Source organism: Ursus arctos, unplaced genomic scaffold (assembly GCF_023065955.2).
Source record: "Ursus arctos isolate Adak ecotype North America unplaced genomic scaffold, UrsArc2.0 scaffold_1, whole genome shotgun sequence".
Lineage (NCBI taxonomy): Eukaryota > Metazoa > Chordata > Mammalia > Carnivora > Ursidae > Ursus > Ursus arctos.
In genome coordinates, this window is record NW_026622763.1 from 41,226,989 (window position 1) to 41,250,853 (window position 23,865).

General features: G+C 40.1%; 1 protein-coding gene across 6 annotated transcripts in view; it reads right to left on the reverse strand.

Moving 5' to 3' along the window:
• The window catches only part of ITGB6 (integrin subunit beta 6), a 125,754-nt gene that overhangs the window by 17,351 nt on the left and 84,538 nt on the right, over positions 1 to 23,865 (reverse strand). For all 6 annotated transcript variants that reach the window (XM_048214338.2, XM_044381536.3, XM_044381537.3 and 3 more), the window contains 5 exons: positions 16,904 to 16,993; positions 10,234 to 10,368; positions 9,599 to 10,016; positions 4,434 to 4,656; positions 1,780 to 1,877 (listed from right to left, as the gene is read on the reverse strand). In XM_048214338.2, the coding sequence (XP_048070295.1) occupies positions 1,780 to 1,877; positions 4,434 to 4,656; positions 9,599 to 10,016; positions 10,234 to 10,368; positions 16,904 to 16,993 (964 nt within the window). The remainder of the gene's footprint in view (positions 1 to 1,779; positions 1,878 to 4,433; positions 4,657 to 9,598; positions 10,017 to 10,233; positions 10,369 to 16,903; positions 16,994 to 23,865) is intronic.

A 23,865-nucleotide genomic window follows, 5' to 3' on the forward strand; every position in this document is an offset into this window, starting at 1 on the left:
TGAGTTAGAAGTAGTTGTATTCTCTTGTTTTGAAGATCATTTACCCAGTTACACAAAAAGAATAATGCAAATATTTTAAATGCCCCTTGAGACCTAGTATTCCTCTCAAATCGAAGCATTTATGAGAATCTACTCAGAAAACTGTATTTAACTATAGTAACTCTCTGTTCAGGACTTACCATGTTTCCAAGGTTTACTCCTTTTCCCCCCTCAGCACATTAGATTTCCCATGCTGCCTGTGAATGGAGTTCTAGTCATTTGCAGGGCATTTTCTGCAATTTTTAGCCATTTCTTAGAAACACTTGGTAAATATCTCAACTGTTTGCTGTGAAATGAAGCCCGAGGATATGCTTTGACATTGAACTAGTTCCTAATGTGGTCAGTCCACGAATGCTACTTTCCTCGGTGCTTTTACCGCATCCTACTTTCAGTATTAGTGTAAGACACACACCATCTTGCCCAATTTATGGTTATTTGGCATATCTATCTTTAGTCACCAGAAAAGCACAGCCGAGGGGTCTTACGAGCACGAATCATGGTCCTCCCTCCAGGGTTATTCAACTGTGCACAGTCAGAAACCTAAATTTTGAAACAATGTAGGTAATTTTCAAAACGATATAAATGCCATTAACGTATTCCACTTGGGAAATGGATTAATTTCTCTATTCCATTTCTGTGTCTTCAAGATACATATTCTAGCGTGTCATAAATTGTCTTGAGTATTGCACTTTGCCCGAGATACATCTTGGTCATGTCGCTAACGCGCGTAAAGCTGCAGTTCCACCTGAGTCGCGTGAGAACGCAGAGTTTGGGATGAAGGAAAAACAAATCCCCCTAGATTGACCCTGGAGGAGGAGCTAGTCATCTTTTTCACAGATTATTTTTTAAGTGGCCTTCCCAGCTAAAATACAATGGATTTAAATATTTGAGATGACATTTTGCCATTAAAAAGAATCTGAGTTTAAGTCATTAAATTTTAAAATGGCAGGTGAAAGAAAGCAAGAGCAGAATTTGCTTCGTAGTTAAAGGTCACAGGCCCTTCTTGTATTTGGGGAGTGAACAACAGGGAATTAAGGGTGGTCATGTAACACCCATGTTTGGAAACTTCGGAGTAAAAACACTTGTAAAGAAGTGGAGGGAAAATGGCCACTGACCAGAAACTGCCTGGTGTCTCCGGGCTGCTCTGGGGAAACCCATATTACACTTCACCTTGTCCTATCTTGACACAAGGCAATCAGATGATAGAGGATGAGTTCAGGTTTAGGGGTTAACATTTATCTATTTAAAAAATTTTCTCCTTGGAATGCCTGGGTGGCTCAGTCAGTTAAGCATCTGCCTCTGGCTCAGGTCATGATCCTGGTCCTGGGATCTAGTTCCTTATCCTGCTCCCTGCTGAGCAGGGAGCCTGCTTCTTCCTCTGCCTGCAGCTCTCCCTGCTTGTGCGCTCTCTCTCTCTGACAAATAAATAAATAAAATCTTTATTTTTTTTTCTTCTTTTCTAATTAAAAAAATAGCATTCTAGAGTTCTCTACAATTGCATTTGTTAAGCAAAGATGAACTTGCCAATAAAGCCGAAGTCAAAGAGAATGGCTATGACTTTAAATTGCTTGTATCCCAAACTGTCATGTTTTTAGTCTTCTGGGATGCATTTACTCTTAAAAACTAATGTTGAACTAATGCCCGGGTTCAAATGAGGTCGATCTACTGAAAAGCCCCTCACAGATTCTGCCTCTCAAGAACAACATAAAGAAAAAGAAAGCAATTTAAGACAAATCTAACCTTCTGCTTCACTGATGGTCGCACCAGCTAGTTTGCATTTGTCAACACATTCTTCTTGGGCCTGACCATCTGCAGACAGGTGGCATTCAATGCAGCTCCTGTGAACATTATTCAGTAGAGTTTATCAGTTCATGTTGGTGGAAAACAGATATGCAGCTGGGATATTGCTTTAGCACTGTTACTATGATTCGTGCTATAAGAGTATCTCATAAGAGGGTGTTGCCTTTTGTTACTTTCAGAAAGATATTTGGGTGATGTTCAAGAGGAAATTGCTTTATTCCGATTCCCCTTAGTAATCAGTGTTTCGTGAGCCAGGCTTTATAATAGCTACTACCCTCATTTATTTATAATGACTGCTTCTGATTGGTTAAATAACAAACAAAAAGCCCCAACAATCAGGCATACTTATTTTGGTATTTGATTTAGTTTTTTGGTTCATTTTACATTCTCCTGAGAAAGGTTTATGCTCCTAAAATATGATCAGTGACTAAACAAATTTGAATTTCTTAACAGAAATGGTCTGTATTTTAACAAGAATTCTAAGATTTCATACATGTCATGGATGACTATTTAAAGAGTCACTTGTCTGTAACTATTTTGAATGAGTCTAAGCCTTAAAGAGTTATTTTCAAAAGCTGAAGTTATGGCTTGGACCTCATTAATTCAGGCTTTTTAATAAATGACCACTACTTACAGAAAAGTGTATTTCCAAGAACATAGCCAGGGAATTAAGCTTCTCTAATGATGTCTATACAACTAAGTAAAACTCAGAATCTGAATTAATCTTGTGCTGAAAATCACTTTACAACTAGATTCTGTTTGGATTAACCCAAAACAGCAAAAGTTTTCTTATGCATCATCCTGCCTCTCTCTTCCCCAGGCCATGCAAATGTATACTCTTTTAAGTGCTGGAAACATTCTCCTTCCCACGCTCCACCCCCAGGTTTCCCCCAATCTCAGCCAAAACTGTCCTGCCCTAGGCAACTCTTCCCTAACCCTTACACATTAGTTCTCTTGCAGTGTAAGCCTCTGTGTTCCTTTGTAGGAAGGGCTGCGGAGCAGCAATCGATGTGGGAGTGGGGATAGAAGTCTTGGCTGGAAATTGCCTTTGTATTGCAATTATATTGCATTTATCTAGGTTATATATTTACTTAGAGTGGCTTTGCAGGGGGCTGCTGGACACTGTGGAAACCCTTAAAACCTCTAACCTTGGTGCATCTCATTGATGTCTGCCCAAGCTTGTGTGGTAGCCCTGCTGTATGGTTCCATAGCACCCTTTATATCCTTTATTGTGACTGTCAGCTCAGTTACAATTATAATTGTATTATATTTTTATTACATTTACTTTATCATAATTTTATTATAATTATTATAATTACTTTATAATTACTTTAATTATTATATATAATTATTATTATATTATTATAATTACTTTAATTAATGTCTGTCTTTCCCACTAGATTCTTAGCACCTGTGATGACAGGAACTGTAACTGTGTCAGTCATCACTATAGGCCCTTGGCTTAACACGATTTCTGGTGAACAGTAGGTACTTAATACCTATTTGATAAATGAATGTATGAAGGAATAAGTGGAATGGACTCATCTCAAAGCTAGCATAAACACCAAGGAGATTACCTGATTCCTCAAACTCAAACTACCTCGACTGTTAACTTCATATTTTATAAACCACATTTTAAATTGAATCATGTTTACAGAGAAGATTAAATAGATAAATAATGGAAGAAACATCCTGAAAGCACATTTTACATTTAATTCCATTCAAGTACATCTAACCATGTCCCCACACTTCTCTTGGAGTATGTCCAGGCACAGCAACAGAGAAGGTTTGACACCTGAATGGTGAGGAACCACTGAGTGAATATTGATTTTCTCACTCTGTTTACACTAGAAATGCAAATGTCACCATGTTGGGTACAGATTTAATGAAACTACGAACTGCTTTAGCATGTTTGCTGCATAATACATTATACACTGCAATGTCATAACACAGCCCATTCGGAGACTTGCTTCACTTGACCTAGAAATGTTGCCCCCACTTCCATTATGAAGTTACTTACCAACCAAACAAATAGTGATTTACTGGAAAACAAAAAAGTGGTTTGTTGTTGTTGTTCATGTGGTATAAAAGAAAACACAACACACAATAGCTGTGTAGAATGACAACCAAAGAGAGTTGCCAAAGAGCATGAGTGGTAAAGAAGAGGGAAGAAATGGAAAGCCACAGTCCTCTTTCTGCTTTTTTGCCTCCTTGAGTCTATAGAGAGGAATGAATCAGCAAGGTCAGGCTGTAAACTTCTAGATAAGGAAGAAGCTTGTCTGTTTCCCCTGAAAAGGCACTGAATGTGTGTGTCATCAGTCTACCTCCAGGGCATTCCTTATGTGTGGCTGGTATTGTAAGTGAAAGGCCATCTGATGTTATCAGTGTGGGACATTAGCTCAGCTTCCCCAGGCTTGTCTCTAGCAGAAACGTGACATTGTGGTCCTGGATAATCAGGACAAAGAAAGAGGCAAGTGAGACACCGACGTTCCAGGCTGACGATCACAGGGGCCTGCCTGGTGGGTTTGTGTATTTGAATGGATGGTCAGAGAACAAACCCGCCAAAAGCAATATGAGGGAAGTTGAGACATTACCGTTTAGAGTTACAGGGATCACCACAGGTAGGACAACGTTCACAGGTCTGTCCAGAGGCTCCGGGATTCGTGCAAACACACTTGCCACAGATGCAGTCCCCTCGCCCGCTACAGAGCACTCCATCCTCAGAGACGCAGGAGTCCGTGCTGGTGGTGCAGTTACAGTACTCGCCTGCCCAGCCGGGCCTGCACACGCATTCACCGCAGTCACACACGCCGTTATCTGCAAAACAAATGCTCCGTGATGCTTAGGGCCACGGCCACTTCAGATGGGGGGGGGGGGGGCGGGGAATCTTTTCCCTTGGCCTTTAAACACCATCAGAAAGACTGAAGAAGAAAAATGAGAAAAAAGTGAGTGTGGAGGGGGGGTTGGGGGAGCGGTGAGCGTAGATATATTTTATGGAACGAATTTTGCTAAGTGTGTATTTATTGATCTGGTCTCTTAACTGAAGACCAATCTGATTACCTGATGTTATATCAAAAAGAACTTACAGAAAAATGAAATGAGATAATCCAGAAGCCTGTAATAGCAACTTCAGGGGTGTGTGTGTGTGTGTGTGTGTGTGTGTGTGTGTGTGTGTGTGTGATTATGCGTATGTGTGTATTTAAATTGTTTTTACAATTTTTTTGCTTTTAATTAAGGTGCCATAAAATAGAGATGCAGCACAGACCTGGGTAGGGCCTTGCCTCTACAGCATTCAAGCCGGGTGATCATAAAAGCCTCATCTATCAAATAGAGGGAATAAAATCTTACAGCAGTTTTGGTCAGATGAGATAATGTGTAAATCTTCTAGCTTTCCATTCACCAATTAGATGTCTTACAGGCATATAGTGAGTGCTCAACAAATTCATTTATTTAAGAAACTTTAATTGAGCATATATCATGTGCCAAAGATTGCATTAGGCACGAAAATACAAAATTAAATAAGGTCACTGAGCTTATAGTCTAGAGTAGGAGACAGGCAAATAAATACTACCAGTAATAAATACAGTACAATGGGATAAGTGTTATGCACACAGAGGGAGAGTTTCCAAATTAGACCAGAGATTTGGAGATACTTCCAAAGGAGGTGATGCTTGAGCTGAATTTGGATGCTATAGATAAAAGATAGAAGAGGGTGTGAGCTGCTTAATACCCACAGTAGTTTCATATAGGTAGAGTGAAAGGTGCATATGAGCAGTGGCCAGAGGGCAGGATGGCAGGGGTGGGGGTTGGAAAGGTCAACAGAAAGTCAGAAATCACATCATGAAAAGCTTTATGGGCTAAAGAAAGAACTGTTATCCTAAAAGTTATGGAATTTTAAGTAGAGACCTGAATAAATAGATATGTGTCTAGAAATATCCTGGCATCAGTAGAGAGGGTCAAACTAGAGACAGGAAAACTGGTTAGGAGGTTTTGTTGCAGCAAATGAGGCAAGAAGATCTGAGGTCCTGAACAGCACCAGTGGGAGTGGAGAGGAAAGGGGATAGAGTTCAGGGGACGGATACTCAGGGCATGAGTGCAATTACTGCCATGGTGGAGGGGGCAGGGAAGAGAGAGAGGGATAGAATCTTCCCCAGGTGACCAGACAGCTGCTCAGTGGAGGGTGCTGATTTTTACTCACCTGGAATGGAAGCTGCCTGCTCATGCTCACTGACTTATCCCCAGTGCCTGGCACAGTGCTTAACTGTTGAACGAATAGATTGTTCTGAAGCAGAGGAAGAAGAGCAGCTTTGGGTAGGGAAGATCATGAGTTCATTTTTGGTTCTGTTGCGTTCTGAGGGCCCTATGGGACATCCTAGTAGGCAGAGATATATATACGTATGTATATATATGGAAAGAGAGACAGAGAGGTTTGAGGTTTGGATCCATCAGAGATAGATGGCAGGTAAAGCTATGGTAGATCAGGTCATGTAGAGAAAGCAGATAGAGTGAGAAAAGCCCTGAAGAGCATCAGCATTTAAAATGTGATCAGAGGGGCGCCTGCGTGGCTCAGTCGTTAAGCTTCTGCCTTCGGCTCAGGGCGTGATCCCAGGGTCCTGGGATCGAGCCCCATGTCGGTCTCCCTGCTCAGCGGAAGTCTGCTTCTCCCTTTCCCCCTGCTCGTGCTCTCTCTCTCTCTCAAATAAATGAATCTTTAAAACAAATGTGATCGGAGAGAAGGATCTTACCAGGGAAACTGAGAGGTAGGAGAGCAATGAGAGCAAAGCTGCAGAAACCTAGGGCAGAGGCAGCTTGGAGGAGACGGCGCATGGCAACTTGCTGCAGACATAGCTCGTCTAAGTTATCCTCTAAAATACAATTGCTTTTTGTTTCTTCCTCAGCAAAAAGGGAGACTTATTCTCATGATAGGGATAGATTTTTATATTGAAATTTATTCCAGAAAATTAATATGATTTATAAATATTGTTAAATGAAATGTGCATTTCCTTTGAGAGAGCCCAAGTGTATCACTGCATGTAAGAATTACTTGGCAAAAATTTAGAAAACTCTTCCAAGAGCTCCTGTCGGAATTTAGAAACCCTTCTTTCTGCAGCCTTTCCTCAACCATCTACCATATCACTGCTAATTGATATCCACAAGCAACCAATTATAAAGTACCTGTTCATATAACCACAACCACAAAAACAACAACAAAACCTTCACGATGGCTTCATGAAGAAACAAGATGATAACCAAAGATCAAGACAAAATTGTCAGGCTCTTTTCAGAGGGATAGGTCTTTCTGGAATGCCATTGACTGAAAACTGTAAGTGCATAATGGCAGGAAGTATTTTCTGTAATGCTATTTGCCTGTTAGTTTCCCGTCTCTTAGAATCAAAATATAAAAGACTAATGGAATTTGGGCAAGGGAATAAATCAATGGAGCCCTATATCTGTGAGTGCTTACAGACGGATGAAAGAAGGTACATGAAAAAGAACATTGTGGTAATAGGCCTTCAGAGAAGTGACACATTGCAGAGTGAATTAGTTGTTGAAGAAGTGAGATCTGCATGAGAAGGGGAGCTGAACCATATGTTGGCCTCTGCTGCAAACAACAGAGTGTCTGTTCACAAGGCCAGGCACCGTTTTTATCCCTGCACTAAGCAGGATGCCAGGCACATAGTAGGTACTCCACAACTATTGTTGAATTTGAATAATAGTTCTTACTTTTGTTATACCATTTTTTAAACTTTTTTTTTTTTTTTTTTTTTTGAGTAGGCTCTACACAAAGTTGGAGCCCACCTCAGGGCTTGAACTCATGACCCTGGGATCAAGACCTGAGTTGTGATCAAGAGTCGGAAGTTTAACAGACTAAGCCACACAGGTGCCCCTATTATACCTTTTCAAAAGAAAGTTAACTAATAATACAGTGACATCCTTTGCGATGTTACTACAAACAAAATAGCTTTTGAGAAACAGTAATGATTGAGAATTGTAAAGGACCCTCAAATATGAAGGAAATTGGCATTAGGGAAGTTTTCAGAGTCCAACTGAGGAAATCATTGTGTTTTCTAAATAGAATATCTCTAACGATCGTTGTATCTGATAAAAAGAGAGGCCCTATTGTCAGACCTTCCAAACTACAAAGCACAGATCAAGTCAACTCTTTCTGAGTGCACTTCCCTTTGCAAGCATGGCATCAAGTAAAGTGAAAGACCACCCACAAACCGGAAGAACTGTGTTGCTGAGCACAGTTCAGCAGTCTACACTGCTCTAGAATTCTTCGACCTAAGATTTAAAGGGTGAAATATAGGTGGGGGTAGGATTGCGATCCTCCTGTATTAGATTACAGGTAGAATTTTTTTGAAAGGTGATTTCAAATGTTTTGAGCACATATTTTGTTGAAAGATTTTTATTAGAGATGCAATCTGGGAGTCTGCCGAGCATATTCTTTTCAAGGCGTGGTGACAGCCTCTGGCTTCGGGCTGTGTCCTGCCTACATCTTATGAGAAGAGAACTGATGTGGATTTGGAAACACACCCATTAAATAAGGAAATAGACCTCCGAATGAAAGGGGAGAGAAATGTGTCTCAATCTGGACAGACCCTACATTCTTCCCTCTCTGGGGAGAAGATAGAAGGCAGCCTCAGAGGCACTTGCTGGTAGCAAGGGCCGCCGCAAAGAAATGAAATGGAGGTACGCTTCTAAGGGCATCACAGGGTTTTCAAAGAGCTCGGAATTCTTTGAGGCTTCTCTTCTCAGGCCTTTTTTCCTGAAAATCAGTCTCTTTTATATGTTCCTGACACTGCGGTTTGAAAACATAACTTTCTTAGTTTTCTTTAAAGATAATGGCTTTCTGTTTTGAAAAGCTGCCTGCTCACACACTGTGAAAAAGGGAGACACTGGGAGCTTAAATTCAGCTGTTCGTTAATATTCCTGTTGTAACATAAATTTATATCATTTAAAGAACATGAACACATTTGCAATTCTTATGCAGAGAGATTATACTTAAATATATGGATACATATCAGAATGATTTTTATAATAGTCTTAGTATATGCAATATATTCTTAAACTACAGTGATTCTCCATATGCGAAGGATTTTAAAACATATATTTTTCTGCTATTTAAACATTTTCTTGATCATAAAAATTCCAAAAATGTTTCATTTTTACCCTTTCCACGGCCTTCATATGTCCTTGTTCATCTTTATTATACCTGTTGCCTAATCTAGTATCTGTCACATAATAAGTGTTTAATAAATATCTGTGGAATGAATGAAGGCCCTGAAAGTTCATTTAGTATTTCTGTGTCCCTTGTCCTTGGCAATATGCCCCTTAAGCAGCCTAGCTTTTTATTTTTCCAAAGTAATAGGCATTTAAGAGTTGGGTAAGATACCGAGAAACCTGATCCAGAAAAGTCTGGAAGATAATGGAGTACAGATTACATGCAATTTTGTGGAGTCTGGGTAATAACCAAAGAGAAGGCATTTCCATTTTTTTGTCTACTGAACTCTGAGGGAAATAACAGAAGAGATGTAAGTTGAATTGGCAGAGATCTCACCCCAAGAGAATGTAAGAGCCAGAGAAAATGCAAACAAAGTTCAGTTACTTTGGTTTAGAGATTGACCCACTCCCTTGATCAGCAAATATTTATTGAGCATCTGCTCTGCCCAGACAAGTGTAGAAGGTGCAAAGGATGCAAAGCCCCTTCTTGATACTTGCCCAGTTGTGGTGTGAGGTGGATTTAGACAACACCTACCTCCGCAGAGCAGCCCTTTGTGCCTCACGCAGGAGAAGTTGTCACACTGGCAGTAAGGCCCATAAATGTTTCCATAGGGAGACAAGTGGCAGATGCACTGCCCACAGTAGCAATCGCCTCTTCCACTGCATGAGGGGTGATCCGGGGCCTCCTTGCAGGAATCTGTGCTGAGTGTGTCCTCCCCACACTCACAACGAGGACCCATGTGGCCGGGGTTGCAGGCACACACCCCACACTGGAAGGAACCGTTCCCGTTGTGACATTTGGAGCTGTTCACTTCCACTTCTTTCTGACAGTCACAGTTGCATTCCGGACTGACAAGTATTTCTAGGGCGTCCCCCAGCCCCACAGGCTTTATGATAATGTGTCTGCTTCTTCTCTCACAGTTGGGTATACTCACGGTCACGTTAAATGAAGCCTGGAACAGAAAATACTAATTATCTTCTTCCATCCACCGAAAGGCATGGGAGGAAACAAAGTTGCATGGGGATCAGCTTTGCCAAAAGCATTTATTAGGAAATTTTTGAAAATCGCTTTTGAAACACTTGAAAGGAAAAAATCCAGCTTCAGGGCAACAAGGTCACTTCTGACTTACCTGAATATTTTTTCAGACAATCTATTGACCCTATACTTACTGTGTCTCCCACCTTCATGTGAGAGCATTTCTTTTGGTGTGGGAAGAGGACCCCGTTGTTACAGGTAGCCATGAAAGATAGGTTGAGTCCTTCCGTGTCTCCTAACACTTCAAGTTCCACCTCAGACCGCAGTTCCTTCAGTTTGGACATAAAGGGTTAAAGTCATAACCAAAGAATACAACCAGGAGAATCTGTGAATCCTGTTCATTAAACTACAAGTGAGTAAAATGAAATTGGTCTAAAAGAAATTCACCATACCATCAATCAAGCAAGAGAGCCAGCAAGACACACACACACACACACACACACACACACACACGTGCACATATACTTGTCATGTTTTATTGAGTCTAAGAGGCTATCGATTACAAAACACACCATTATTTTATGACAATGACATTATGACAAAATATCTCATGATCATTCTTTGCAACCTATGGATCAATCCTATTAGTCTATCATGGCTTTGAAAATTATTTTATGCATTCTGAGGGATTTGGCAAATTCTCCAGCCCTGAGTAGCATTGCTTGGCATCTAAAACACTTTTCTTTTTTGCTTTAATCTCAGTAACACAATATAACAATGGCTTCCTTTACTTGTAAGTATTGTCACTTCTTAGGTCCCATAAAGCAGCTGGTTGTTGCTTTGCGAGGAATACCAAATTACAGTCATTCCTTCGACAATATTTGTTTCACTGATACCAAATTTATACCCCGCTGCTGTGTTTTGGTACATTGCTGCATATACAACTTTTCATTTCAATATCAAATCGTCATGCAAAGTTTTTGAAAATATCTGAAAATGGCAATTATGCTAAACACCTTTAACACCAATAGTGAACTTAACAAATTGAGGTGACAACAACATATACAGTTAGGGCCAATTTCATACATTTGCAGGCAATGAATACTCCATTGTGACTTCTACCCAGCATTTGTAAGACACCATTAATCATAAGACATTTCCCAATTTTAGAGATGTTAAACATGGGAGAAACTGTTCCTTGAAATCAATATTGGAATTTCATATGTGCCTATTGTACATTTAATGTAGAGTCGGGTCTGGGGAATGAGTTTAAGATGAGATTTCTGCCCTCAAGATGATTATCATTTTGCTGTGAAAAAAACCAAACAAATGGAACCAAGTAAAGCAGCTAACATGCAAGTCAATCAATGTACCATTATGTTTTAAAAAATCATGTCATACAGATGCAGGTTTGGGACAGTTCAGAAAAGAGTGGTCAGTGAAGGTTGAAGTATTAGAAGTCCTTAATGGCTATGTTGGATGTGGATGTGTGGACAGGATGACAATGGTGTCTCAGGGGAGGGGACCAGGAGAGAGAAAGCTCAGTGCCAGGAGTGTATAGAATGAAGACAAATGGGGCTCAGACCCAGCCCAGACTTCTGCTGTCCTGTGAGACACCAGACAACAAAGAGCCTTGAGGTTTGGAGAGATGACTTAAGACCTGTGGGAAATATTTGCTATAGCTTTAAAGCAGGGGCCAATCTGCTGAAAATACAGCTGCAGGGAAGTTGTCTGAGAGGTGTGTGCAGAACAGACTTATGGTGTGTCAGACTTACAGGGGAGGGGATAGGGAGACTGGAGTCAAGAAAGCTGAGATGCTGTATTTGCCCAGGCTGAGGCACAAGGATCAGGAACCTGGGGTGGTTGGTAAATGTGATAACATAGATTGAAGAGAGAAAGACTAGATATGAAACATTATGACAGAGGGGAGATAAAGACAAGGTTTTTCTGGGGGAAGAATGTCAGGGAAGGAGGAAGAAAGAGCTATTTGTTATGGGGAAATCTAGTGTTATGTAGACTTTCTCTGTTCCTCTTTCTTTTGCAAAATAAAAGTCTATATTTGGAGGACAAAACAAAACTATGGAAAATAAAAACAATAAAATAGAATAAAAATAAATGTAAATGTAAAACATTATGAGTTAAGTAATACTTCAGCTCACCTAAAAAGATTCGAGTCCCTATAATCCTGGAATTTTAAAAGCATATTCAGCTTCAGATTTTCTTTAAGTATAATTTTTCCAACTGCATGGTAAGATGACCTTATCTTTCTCCAAATTCTAAGTTGCTGACTGTAAATTCTAAGTTATTCTTCTTCCCTGCTTTTATATTTGCCCCATATCGTCACTCCTTCAGTAGATGGACATAAGGCTGATTTTCCAGAATATAGTCTTCATCAGTGATTAAAGTGTCATTTCTCAGTCATAAAGATTATTTCTATCATGTCTTAGTATTTCAAATTCTGCTAATTTAGCATTACAATTTACTCTTTTAATCTGTTTCATTTCAATTAGTTACATTATAAGTTTATTCATCCAGAAAATATTTATTGACTGTCCATGATGTGCCAGACACTGTTCTAGGTGCTTGGGAAGCAAAACCCTCTAAAATAGCTGACCTTTTGTAGTCTATATTCCAGTGCGGGTAGTCAGAGAGGAAACAACATAACACATAAGAAAATTATGTAGCATGCTAGAAGATGACAATGCTATGCAAAACATTAGGGTGGGATAATGAAGATTAAGAGAGTGTGTTTAGGGGGTGTAGTCTGCAATTTTTTAAAAAGTAGAGTAGGATTCAGTGAGAAGATGACATTTCAAGGAAGTGAAGAATCAGATAACATGCAGATATCTGTCAAAAGAGTGTTCCAGGAAAGAGGTACAGTCAGTGCAAAGACCCTGAGGCAGGAGTATGTCTGGCCTGCTCTGGAAACAGAATAGCAAGGAGGCCAGAGTTGCTGCACTGGATCAACTCTCTGATGGCGTAATAGGAGGTGAAGTCACAGAGGTAACAGTGTGAAGGAGAATAGATCTGCTAGGGTCCTTGTAGTGGTTTTAAAGAAAGTGGCATTTACTCTATGTAAAATGAGAAAACAATTAGGGCTATCTATAGAAGAGTGTTATGACCTTACTTAATATTTTTAAAGGAAAATTCTAGTTGTTTTGTTTTATTTTGTTTTAGCAACAGAATGTAGGAAACCAAAGGTGGAAAAGAGAAATAGCATTTAAGAGGCTTTTGCAATCATTCAGGTGAGTGAAAATGGTGGCTCCAATCAGGATGAAGGCAGTGGAGGCAGTGTCTGGATCAAATTCTAAATAATTTTGACGATAGAGCCAGCAAGATTTTCTGATGGATTAAATGTGCAGGATAAAAGAAAGAGGGGAGTCAAAGGTCATTACAAGCTTTTTGGCCCTAGCCACATGAAGGATAGGATTACCATCAATTGAGAAGGAAAAAACTATTGGTGAAGTATGTTTAGGACAGTCCAGGTTACCCTCCTAAATTGCTAATTAACATCAACCGACTCCTAGACATCTGCACTTGGTTGTCTCCTAGAGAAGTATATATAGCATGGCATGGTTGCTGGGCAGCAATGAGGGCCCTCCTGAGTTCCATGATCATGAATTTAGTGAGATCGGTTAGCACAATTGCATGTTTTTCCCTTTCCTGTTCAGCTATGCAGGGTGAGTGGACAGTTGGGTTTAACCAGGACTATGATCGGCCAAGCAACCTCAGTGGAGCCGTAAGGGGCATGGGAGCTGAGGGTGGGTCTATAGAGTGATCCTAATGGTTGAACTTAAGCTGGAGGCCCAGGCACAAGAGGACATAGAGGGGATGAGGAACTGAAAAGAGAAGGTAGGGTCACTTGAATAAAAAAGAGAGAGAGAGAGAGAGGGTAGGGCCAACCAACTGGAGATCCTGATGGGTTGGAAGAAATACTAGGGGAACTAGCAGGAGTGAGCTGAAAAGGTAGGAAGTGCTGAGCAGGGAATGGGTTGCATGAAGCTGAGATTATAGAGGAGTCTATTAGCGATGGTAAAGTTTAAGTATGACAAAAGGGGGATAAGATCATTTTAGAAGCAGAGTTCAAGAAACAGAGGCCAGAGTACAGGAAGGAATATATGTATACTGAAGCTGAAATCAGGAGGTAAAGCAGGAGTAATGTTAGAGACAGTGGCTCTGTGAGTGCGGAGCAAAGGGAGAAATGAGAGATATGAACTGCAAGTCTGTAGATTTGAAATTAGGAAGAGTGGGTGACACAATCTGACCAAAAAAAGGGAAATCGCAGCATTGGTATATTTGGAATATCATATTGCAGATATTGCCAGGAATATTTTAATGTGAATTTCCCAAAGAAAGGGCATAAGTGTTTATGTGTATATTTCATCAAATCATTCACTCATTCACCGAGCATCTACTATGAACCAGGCAAAACAAAACAAACCATGTCACTTCCCTTCTGGAGCTTAAATGCTAATAGAAGAGCTTACTGTTGGGAGCACTGGTATTTCAGTAGCTTTTATTACATGGTTAAGGAAGGAATAAAATTAGTGAATGATGGTCAAATGAATACACACCAGGTATTTCAGGTTTTTTTTTTTTTTTTTTTGTCAATATGGTACTGTAAAACACTGAGCTGAAATTCAAGTCACTAATTATAAACACAAATTGTCTACCTCTGCCTCAGAGTTAGTCAGAAGTATTTTCTCTCAATGTATTCTCTTTCCTTTCTATCTTTTTATAGACTAGAAAGAAATACAGTCAATGGATCCCCATATTTTATTTTATTTTTTATTTTTTAATTTTTATAGATGGGAGAGAGGCAGAGGGAGAGAGAGAATCCCAAGCAGGCTCCACACCCAGAGTGGAGCCGGACGTGGAGCTTAATCTCACAACCCCAAGGTCATGACTTGAGCTGAGATCAAGAGTTGGTCACTTAACTGACTGAGCCACGCAGGTGCCCCTGGATCCCCATACTCTAAAAGTTCTTTTAGAATACATTTTAAAATAACAGGATAGGAAAATAATGTGAACTAGTGCCAAGATCTATTACACACTTCATTCAGTGAATCACAACGTTATAATAATAACTCCAGAGCAAGATTATATAGTATAAGAACGATAGACACTTCTTTATATTTTTGGACAGTAACATAAGGACATGAGATTCACTTCAAATGTTTGATGCCTTGATTCTACCACCCCGTAAGTTACGTGGGTGATTTGGGAGCACAAAGGGAGACAGAAACCCTGACAGAGTAAGCAGGGGCATGCACGGGGCTGGTCACACAAGAGGGAGAAATGTTTTTGATGTTTACGTTTTCTAATTTGCTGAATTCCTTTCAAGATATTAGTGGCCAATGCTTCTGAGAGTTCTGGGTTAAAGAAAATTGAGTGTGTTCTAATGCAGTGGAGGATTGCTGTGTGATTTTATCTGATTCTACACATTAAAACTTTAATTACTGCATAAGAGGGAGGATGGTTTTTATAGTAGTTTGTTGACAAGCTTTCCTGTCTGGAAGAATTTCAAGCATGAGCTAATGTGTAGTTAATTTTTGATGTGAGCTAAGAACACTGAAGTTTCTGAGGACATAAGTTCAAAAAAACCCCTCATCCTATAGTTTTAATGGACACATCTGTTATTTTATTCTCTGAAGAAATGTATTTGAGAAGAAATACCTTGTTTTTCCCACTTAAGGTGAGTTTCAAAATTGGTGGTATGTTGTCAAAATCACTGGAAAGTATTTTTTGCAAAATGCGTAGCTCTTCCTTCCCTGAAAGTTCTCCTAAGACGTCTGTGAGAGGAATCTGGATACACTTTAAAAGCTTCCCAGATGATTCTGAAAAGTTGCTTAGTTAAGGAACACTGGCTCAGTACATGCCAAGTATTTTCATATAGTGCATATAGGTCATTTATTTGTAATTTTAAAACATCCAAAATTAAAGTTTTATTTATTTGTTATTATGTAACTGCTGTTTAGAATAACTGTCGGAGATTTACTGCTTTATAAAAATTTACTTTTTTCATTCATGTTCTAATTTAGACCTTCATTTTCATCTTTGTGTGCATGTATGTGCACATGTATGTGTTTTTTCTTTGTTAGTTAAGGCAAAAAATGGAAAGGGTACCTAGAAAACAAAATAAAAGAAGATCTGGTAACTGGCCATCTACCATTGATTAATTATGTTATGAAATGGGGACAAAGCAAGAGAACATAGCAACCCTATAGCTATGTATTTTCTTTTAAGGGAGGAATGCTGTCCTCTGGTACTAATTTAAAGTCAAGGCAAAAAAAAAATGATGTCTATGTATACATATATATGTATGTCTCTCTCTCTATGTATATATCCATAAAAATGAAAAATTCTTTGGTCCTCAAAAGTAGAGAATCTACAAAGTGGTGCTCCTGATATGCTTGGTGTCTTTTTTCCTCTTTGAGTTATGAGGTAGTCTTATTAAGCCTGTGGAGTTACTTCTCCACATAGTTCTGTTACTCACTGGTATTTTAAACTAAATTTTTTTTTTTTTTTTTTAGGCAGGAAAGAGGGGAGCTTAATTGTAGGGCTCATGGAGCCTTTTCAATAGAATTAAAATTTTGCTATTGGTTATAATTACAAAAATAACTTCAACTTTATGATCAGGTTATGATTTTTTACCTTATTCCTCACCTTTCAGGAAGAATATCTGCAAATAAGGAGAACAAAATTTATGTTTTGGCTGCATTAGTGCAGAGAGATTTTGTACTCTCTCCACTAACAAATCCCAGTGCATTTAACTGCCTAAAACACATCTTAGTTTTTGAATACCACAGAAATGCAAAGAAAAAACCAAGCAAAACAAAAGAAAACAACTGTAAAATATCATACTTCATAAGCCGAGATGATCAGCTGGAGAATGTTTCCGGAGTCCTTTTGAAGTAGCCCTACTGTAGCTCCAGGAATGAGTTTTGCATAATTCTGTAAACAAAAAAGAATAAGTCAACCTGCTCCCTGTAATCAAGAAATGTTAAGTGTGGGTTTCGGCCTGCCGGTTGAGATCACCTCTATTTAACTGGCTGGGGGAAACAGGGTCCTGATAATAAACCAGTGTTTTTCCCGAAACTGTGGCCCTACTGGTGCTCCTTCCTGTGCACAAGTGGGAAGTGGACTGGCCAGAGCTGCCATTGGGGACATCAAGTGTGTGTGGTTGCCTTAGTCTAGAGCTGTGATTTATATCACAACTGGAGTCAAGTCTCAAATAATAATAGCACTTATATACCATCTTCCATTTGCAGAGCATCCTTTGTCCAAAAAATTCTGAGCATACTACCGGGAGCTATCTTCTCCTCGTGTAATGTTACAAAAACCCAGGTTCCACACTGGCCCCTCTTCGCCATTAGGTTGCTCTGCAAATCATTCAGTCCAGGGGTCTTAATTGTCAACCGCTTGATGGAGAAAAGAAGTGAGTTATTTGGATGCTTGCTGTTAACCTCCTTTCCTAGTAGTAATGAGCACCTGTTTAGGGATGTCACCGTGGTGCTGGGGTTGATCGGAATTGTCTCCACACATCACGATGGAGTTAGTCAGAACCTATCTCTAAATTATCTGCATTCTCCACTTATCTCCTTTTCCAAGATGTCGTTCCCATCTGCAGAGAGCTCACATTAGTTCAGCCACACTCCAGGTATCAAGCATGACCAGGGAATGAGGCGTTGCAAAGAAGAGAATTTTCCAGACCGCTGAAAATTACCCCTCCCTTAAGTTTTATGTTTTAAAACTTATTTTCAAATGAAAAGTTTTCTAAAGTATACAGCACACATTTCTGTCTTCTTAAAGATTCCCAAGCATACTTGGACTGTTTCCTTGCAGAAACAGTCATACTTGTCAATATTAACTATACCTCTATAATCATCAAAGACTTCTAAAATCCATGGGTAGATCACACTCATACCAAGTGGACACCAACTACTATGCTTTTGCTTCTTTTATTTGCTTTTAAATAGTTTCTATCTTCTCCTTGCTAAGCTGTAAGGTATCACTCACCTACCAGTTTTCTCATTCATTAATTTACTGTTGCGTTCAACACCTATTAAGCAGGCTTAATATTGTGTGCTACATCAAGAGGAGACAATCATTCCTTTTTGTCAGCTGTGGTCTTCTGAGTTGCTATGTGTTGTGAAATCAGATGACTGAATTTATTAAAATGATATGTAGAAAGAGAAATAAGTTTAGAGTGAAAGATTGAGGGTACCTCCTCGAGTTCAAACATAATGATATCTTGTCTTATTCCCAAGAAGATTTAAGTTGCTTAGAAGATGTACAAAACTAAGGTAGAATTAATAGTAATTATTGATTGAAATTGTGATACTAGATAAATAGATCAGGTCACAGGGAGCCAAGGAGAGGAACAAATGAAGCCAGAGTGACATTAGAACACCAACATGTTCTAGGAGGTCTCAGGCCCTTGCTAGAGGCGGGCACCTGGGGTAAGTCCAAGGTTTCTACAACTCTCGTATGGAAAAATGGATGCTGCTTTTAATTGGTGGGTTTTGTAATATTCCACTTATTTCAGTGTTTATTATTATGTTTAAGTTTGAAATTGATGGAAATCTGAACTCTTAAAAATGTCAGCTGTCATGCTGCCTTGACACTGTGTTTTATTTTTGAAGGGGTCATGGACAGTAATCCAGGTAACATTCCTCCCATTACCCAGAGCCCCACATCACTGTGTATTGAAGGTGGGCCTCACTCTGTTTCCCTGAGTCAGGTAGAACTTGTCAAATATGAGGAAGGTACCGGTTCATTGACTTACCTTTTCAAATAAACACATGTCAAAAGGGCCGTGAAGCATGAGACCTGTGGTTAACAGTGAATACTTAAATAGGAACTTGACTCTCACTCAAGTGGAGCTGGAATGTGTGTAAATTTGGCTGGTCCCAAAAGAGAAGGCAAAGGGAAACTTTAAAGCTTGATGAAGAAAGGTTTGGATCTTTTTGAAAAAGAATTTCATGACTCTTAGCTTTGCACGAAACTGATAGCCTTGAAAAATGTCCTGGTTTCTCCAAGGCCAAGGTATAAGGGGTACTTTCCACAAGCACTAGTTCAAGTGGCCTCTGAATTTTGGGTTAATGCTTGGTTAACACAGCCAAATCCATCAACTTCCTAGAGAATAATTATGATCCTGCATGTGGTATGACATTTGGCATTGGCTATTAGGACAAGTGGTTTAACATTAATCGCCTTTGCTGATTGCTACTAGAGCAAGGGTATAAAGGAGTTGGCAGTTAGTAGCAGTACCCTGTGATAACTCAGACAATTGTGTAGGGGAAAACTACTAATTAATTTTTGGATGCTGATTCCTCCCAAAAGCATTGCAAATAATTAACTAAAAACATGGACAATTTGGCTTCCTGATCTAACACTGTAAAAAATTATACGTTAAGTCTTGTAGTATTATGATTACTGTAAATATCACATGTCAAATGCCTTTCTTTCATTAAAGCCCTAAAGTGCTATTATAAATTGTCCTGATTAAACATGTTTAGTGTTAGAAAAAGGATGATTTTGGATGCCTGGATGTGATAAATTATAGCACCGTGACTGTAAAAGATAACTCCTGGATATTAGAAATGGTGAACTCTAAAAACAATATGTTTCATGAGCTGATTAGAAATGCCAACTCCTTGGGCTTGAATATCTTGAGCTTGAATTCCCTGTTATCTATCCATGGATTATCCTAATTATGGATTTTTCTCCCTCTCCTTCCACCATGCTACCCACGAGTTCCCGAGGTTGCTTTTCTCACTCATGTTTGCAAAGTTGGCTTTTTCCGATTGCCTTAGTTATCTTAACTTCCTTCATCAAGCCCTATTTATTTGCTCACTATGTCCCCATCTCAGAAAAGAATTCTTATTTGTCCAACAGTCTGCATTTGCTCCTTAGAGATTTCCTGCTTGTCAAGGAAGAAGGATAAGAGGAGGAGAGGGGGTCATTTGGTGGGCAGACAACAGAGAGAGGAAAGTGCCTGAATTCACACCTGCACTCTGGGCTTCTCTAAGGGAATGTCTCCAAGGTCAGGGCCTCTTGGTGTCTTGCTACTAGAACCAGCTGTCCGGCGTGTACTCCTGCTTGGTTGAGGGCAGAGGAACTTGCAGATGCACACCTGCCATCCCAGCTATCCATGGACAGACTACTGGTTGGCTTTTCCCTCAAGGAGACTCAGACTAAGGACCATGGCAGATACTTGGCTGCTTTTGGTGCTAGAAGGGACGTTCCTGATGTGACTTGCATTCTTCCTTTGACTGCACTTCCTGTTGGGTTCACTCTTCTCCAGGTTGAGGATCTGGGACATGGTTTAGTATTAACTGTATCTTTGCTGGACATCTTGATTGGGTTTCTGCCTTAGATCGTTACTCTCCTGGATCCTTCTGTCCTATTGTTGTGACATTTCTGCTGCGGTCTCAAAGACTCTTCACCACCTGAGACTCAGTAGCCACCATTTTATACAGACCACGATACTCATGCCCCTCATCAGAGGGTGGAGGGGTTGACTTCCCATACATCTGCTAGCAGCCATCTTAATAAAGAATTTGAAAACCAACCTGCTGCTTCTCTTTAGGCTCTATGCTTGCTTAACTCTTTATGCAAAGCCTCATTAATACGGAGGGATGTTATGCCCAGTATCGTTTATTTTCAATATTATATTTATTATTAATCAACATCAGATCATTTCTGGTCTTAAACTGTATTACTAAATGTTTTTTGTTTGCTAAAATACATTTAGTCAAAGTGTGGCTTGTATAGATTGAAAACCTATGATGTTATATAATATATCCACAAATATTTTCTCTAATACCTCACTATATATATACACGTATAGTCATTACCTTGTATATCTTCAACTAGTAGCTCCTATTTGTCCATTTTCTCTCTCTCAGAAACTTTAATGGGAGTATAACACACATGCACAGCATACAAGTAATAAGTATACAGTTCAATGAACATTTAAAAAGTAAACAAGCAAGTGTAATCAAACTAAGATCAAGAAATAGAGCATAATCAGCCCCCTGGAATCCTCCCTTGTAATGTTTCCCAGTCATTACCCTCCCTTAAAAGACTAAACACTGTTCTGACTTTTATTACTATAGAAGTCAGGGGAGATAACTAGATTGCCTTAAGGATAACAAAAATGGCTTAAGTAGGACGCAAAAGCACTACCTATACAAAGGAAAGGATTGATAAATAGGACTTTAAAGTAGGGATTTCTGTTTTGAAAAGATGCCTTGAAGAGAGCGAAGAGGAGCTCTTGAGTGGGAGAAAATATCTGTAATACATACATCTGATTTGGCACCAGAATATCTAAACGACTCCTACAAATTGACAAGAAAAAGATATCTGGAAAAAAATGGATATGCAAGTGGCAAAAGAGTATGGCAGAAGGGTTCTACATCATTAATCATTAGAGAAATAGGAATTAAAGCCACAGTGAGATGCCAGGGTGTACCCACTAGAATGGCTAAACTGTAAAAAGAACTGGTGATGCTCTCAAGTACTTGCAGGGGCGTCTACATTGGGACCAGTACTTTGGAGAACTGGCAGTAGCTGCCATTGTTGAACATGAGCACGGCCGATGGCTCCCCCACCCCACTCTTAGGTATGGCCACACAACAGAGCTGAACCCATGATGTGTGACTGCTCAGAGACAAACAAATGCATAGAGAAACATTCATTCTTGTTGTCAAGAAGATGCTTCTGGTAATCAAGATGTCACCTAAATTAGAGAAAGTACAGATAATTCTTAAAGGATCTTAGATCTTTCAGGCGTTTGGCCATAAGGAGTAATCAGTTCTTCCCTGGATTCCTTCTACCTGGGGATGGACCCAGGGGAGCTATACACTGGCAAACTCCTCAGCACCCACAGCATAGCCTGCTTCTTTCTGTATCTCTCTCCATCCTCAGGAGCTGGTCTCAGGACCAGGTCCTCATGAGCTGCATTCACCAATTCAGGGGGCCTCACAATGGGGTGGAGAGATCCTCACAAGCCTCCTGGCCTCCCCATGCCTTTTGACACCTGCATCCTCAAGAACCCAAGGCTCCTGGAGCATCTTACTTATTGTGGGTACTCTGGGACAGCCTTGGGGAAGTGACAGAAAAGCACGGGAGGGGACCATCTTGCTCTTTAGGTCCTTAGTTCCATATAGTTCTTTGTTCTGGTGCAGCGAGCCCACAATGCAGACAGGCCTAAAGGTGTCCAGAACTCGCCTGTAGCCCACCATCATCTAGGAAAGATGACCTAGAGCTAATATTTATGGTACCTGGCAGTCCCATCTCTCTCATTCTTCCCACAAGCTCTTTTGTTCAGATACCATTATTATCTCTGTTTTACTGCCAAGATATTGAAGCCCGGAGAATTTAATTCGCTGCCTGAAGTCATCCAGCTTAGAAAGAGCTGGATTCATCTTCTCTGCTCTAGAACCAGATCCCTTAGCCAGGCCACTGATGATAAGTGCCTGGCAATGGCTGTTCTGGTCTAGTGATGTTATTGGTGAGCCTGAGAGACATTAACAAGTAAGCCTAAGTTAACTGAATGTATTAGTTCCACAGGGCTGCTATTACTAAGTGGGTGGCTTAACCCAACAGAAATTTGTTGTCTCACAGTTCTGGAGGCCAGAAGTCTGAGATCAAGGTGTCAACAGGGCATGCTTCCTCTGAAACCTGTAGAGCAGATTCTGTCCTTACCCCTTCCTAGCTTCTGGTGGTTGTTGCCAGTCCTTGGTGGTCCTGGGCTTGGAGATGCCTCACTTGAGTCTTTACCTCCATCCTCACATGGTGTTCTCTTTTCTGTGTCTCCATCCTCGGGTCTCTTCTCTTCTTATCAGCACGCCAGTCATGCTGGATTAAGGATCTACCCTACTCAAGTATGACCTCATCTTAACTAATTACATCTGCAAGGCCATATTTCCAAATAGTACCATATTCTGAGGCACTAGGGGTTAGGACTTTAACGTATCTCTTGTGGGGATACAATTCAACCCCCTACACTCTGCTAGGGTTCTTTTGATTTGTTTAATCAAATTTGTTTAAACCCTTAGTTTTCGTTGGAGACGGGAGTACCTTCCTTGCACGGTCACAGAACTTTTAAGTGGTAGAAACAGGTCTTGACTCCAAATCTAGTGCTCAGTCGGCTCCCCCAGGCCCTTGCTGGATGATGAGTGATGTTGAACATCTTTTCATGTTGGCCATCTGCATTTCTTCTTTGGAAAAATGCCAACTGCCATTAAGGGTGAGGCTCATTAGAAAGTTAAGATAATAATGCTTTGTATTTATATATAGTGGCTTAGAGAATATAGAACATTTTCTTACCTGAAGCAAAAAGAAAGGAAGAAAAAGGGTTGTGGCTATCATCACTTTCAAATGGAAAGGCTACATCTTGAAAGAAATGGAGCAAGTAGCAAAAGCATAGAAGCAAAACAATTTTTTTTTTTTTTTTTTGTCCCAGGGGACTGTATTGTGCTATTTATCTGGTCAAAGGAAAACAGCTCTTTGCTGGTGATGCCTTGCTTTTGTTGAGCAGTGTGCTTCTTCCAGAGCTAGGGGCGGGCTGGGTTTGCTGAAATAAGTCCTTCTGAAGGCAATCAGAAGGCTTTCTTCCCGTGAGGTCTTTCATTCTTGTGGGATTTTATTCTGCTGGTTCTCATGTTCATTATCGGTAAATGCAGGGCTCCCAGTATTATGCAAAAGTTTACCCCCAGGCTTGACTGTGTTACTAGGACACCCAAGATTCCAAAAAGAATATGTAATTGTTTCTGGCACAAGGTAGCATGAATGTCTGTCTCTGGGTTGCATGATAT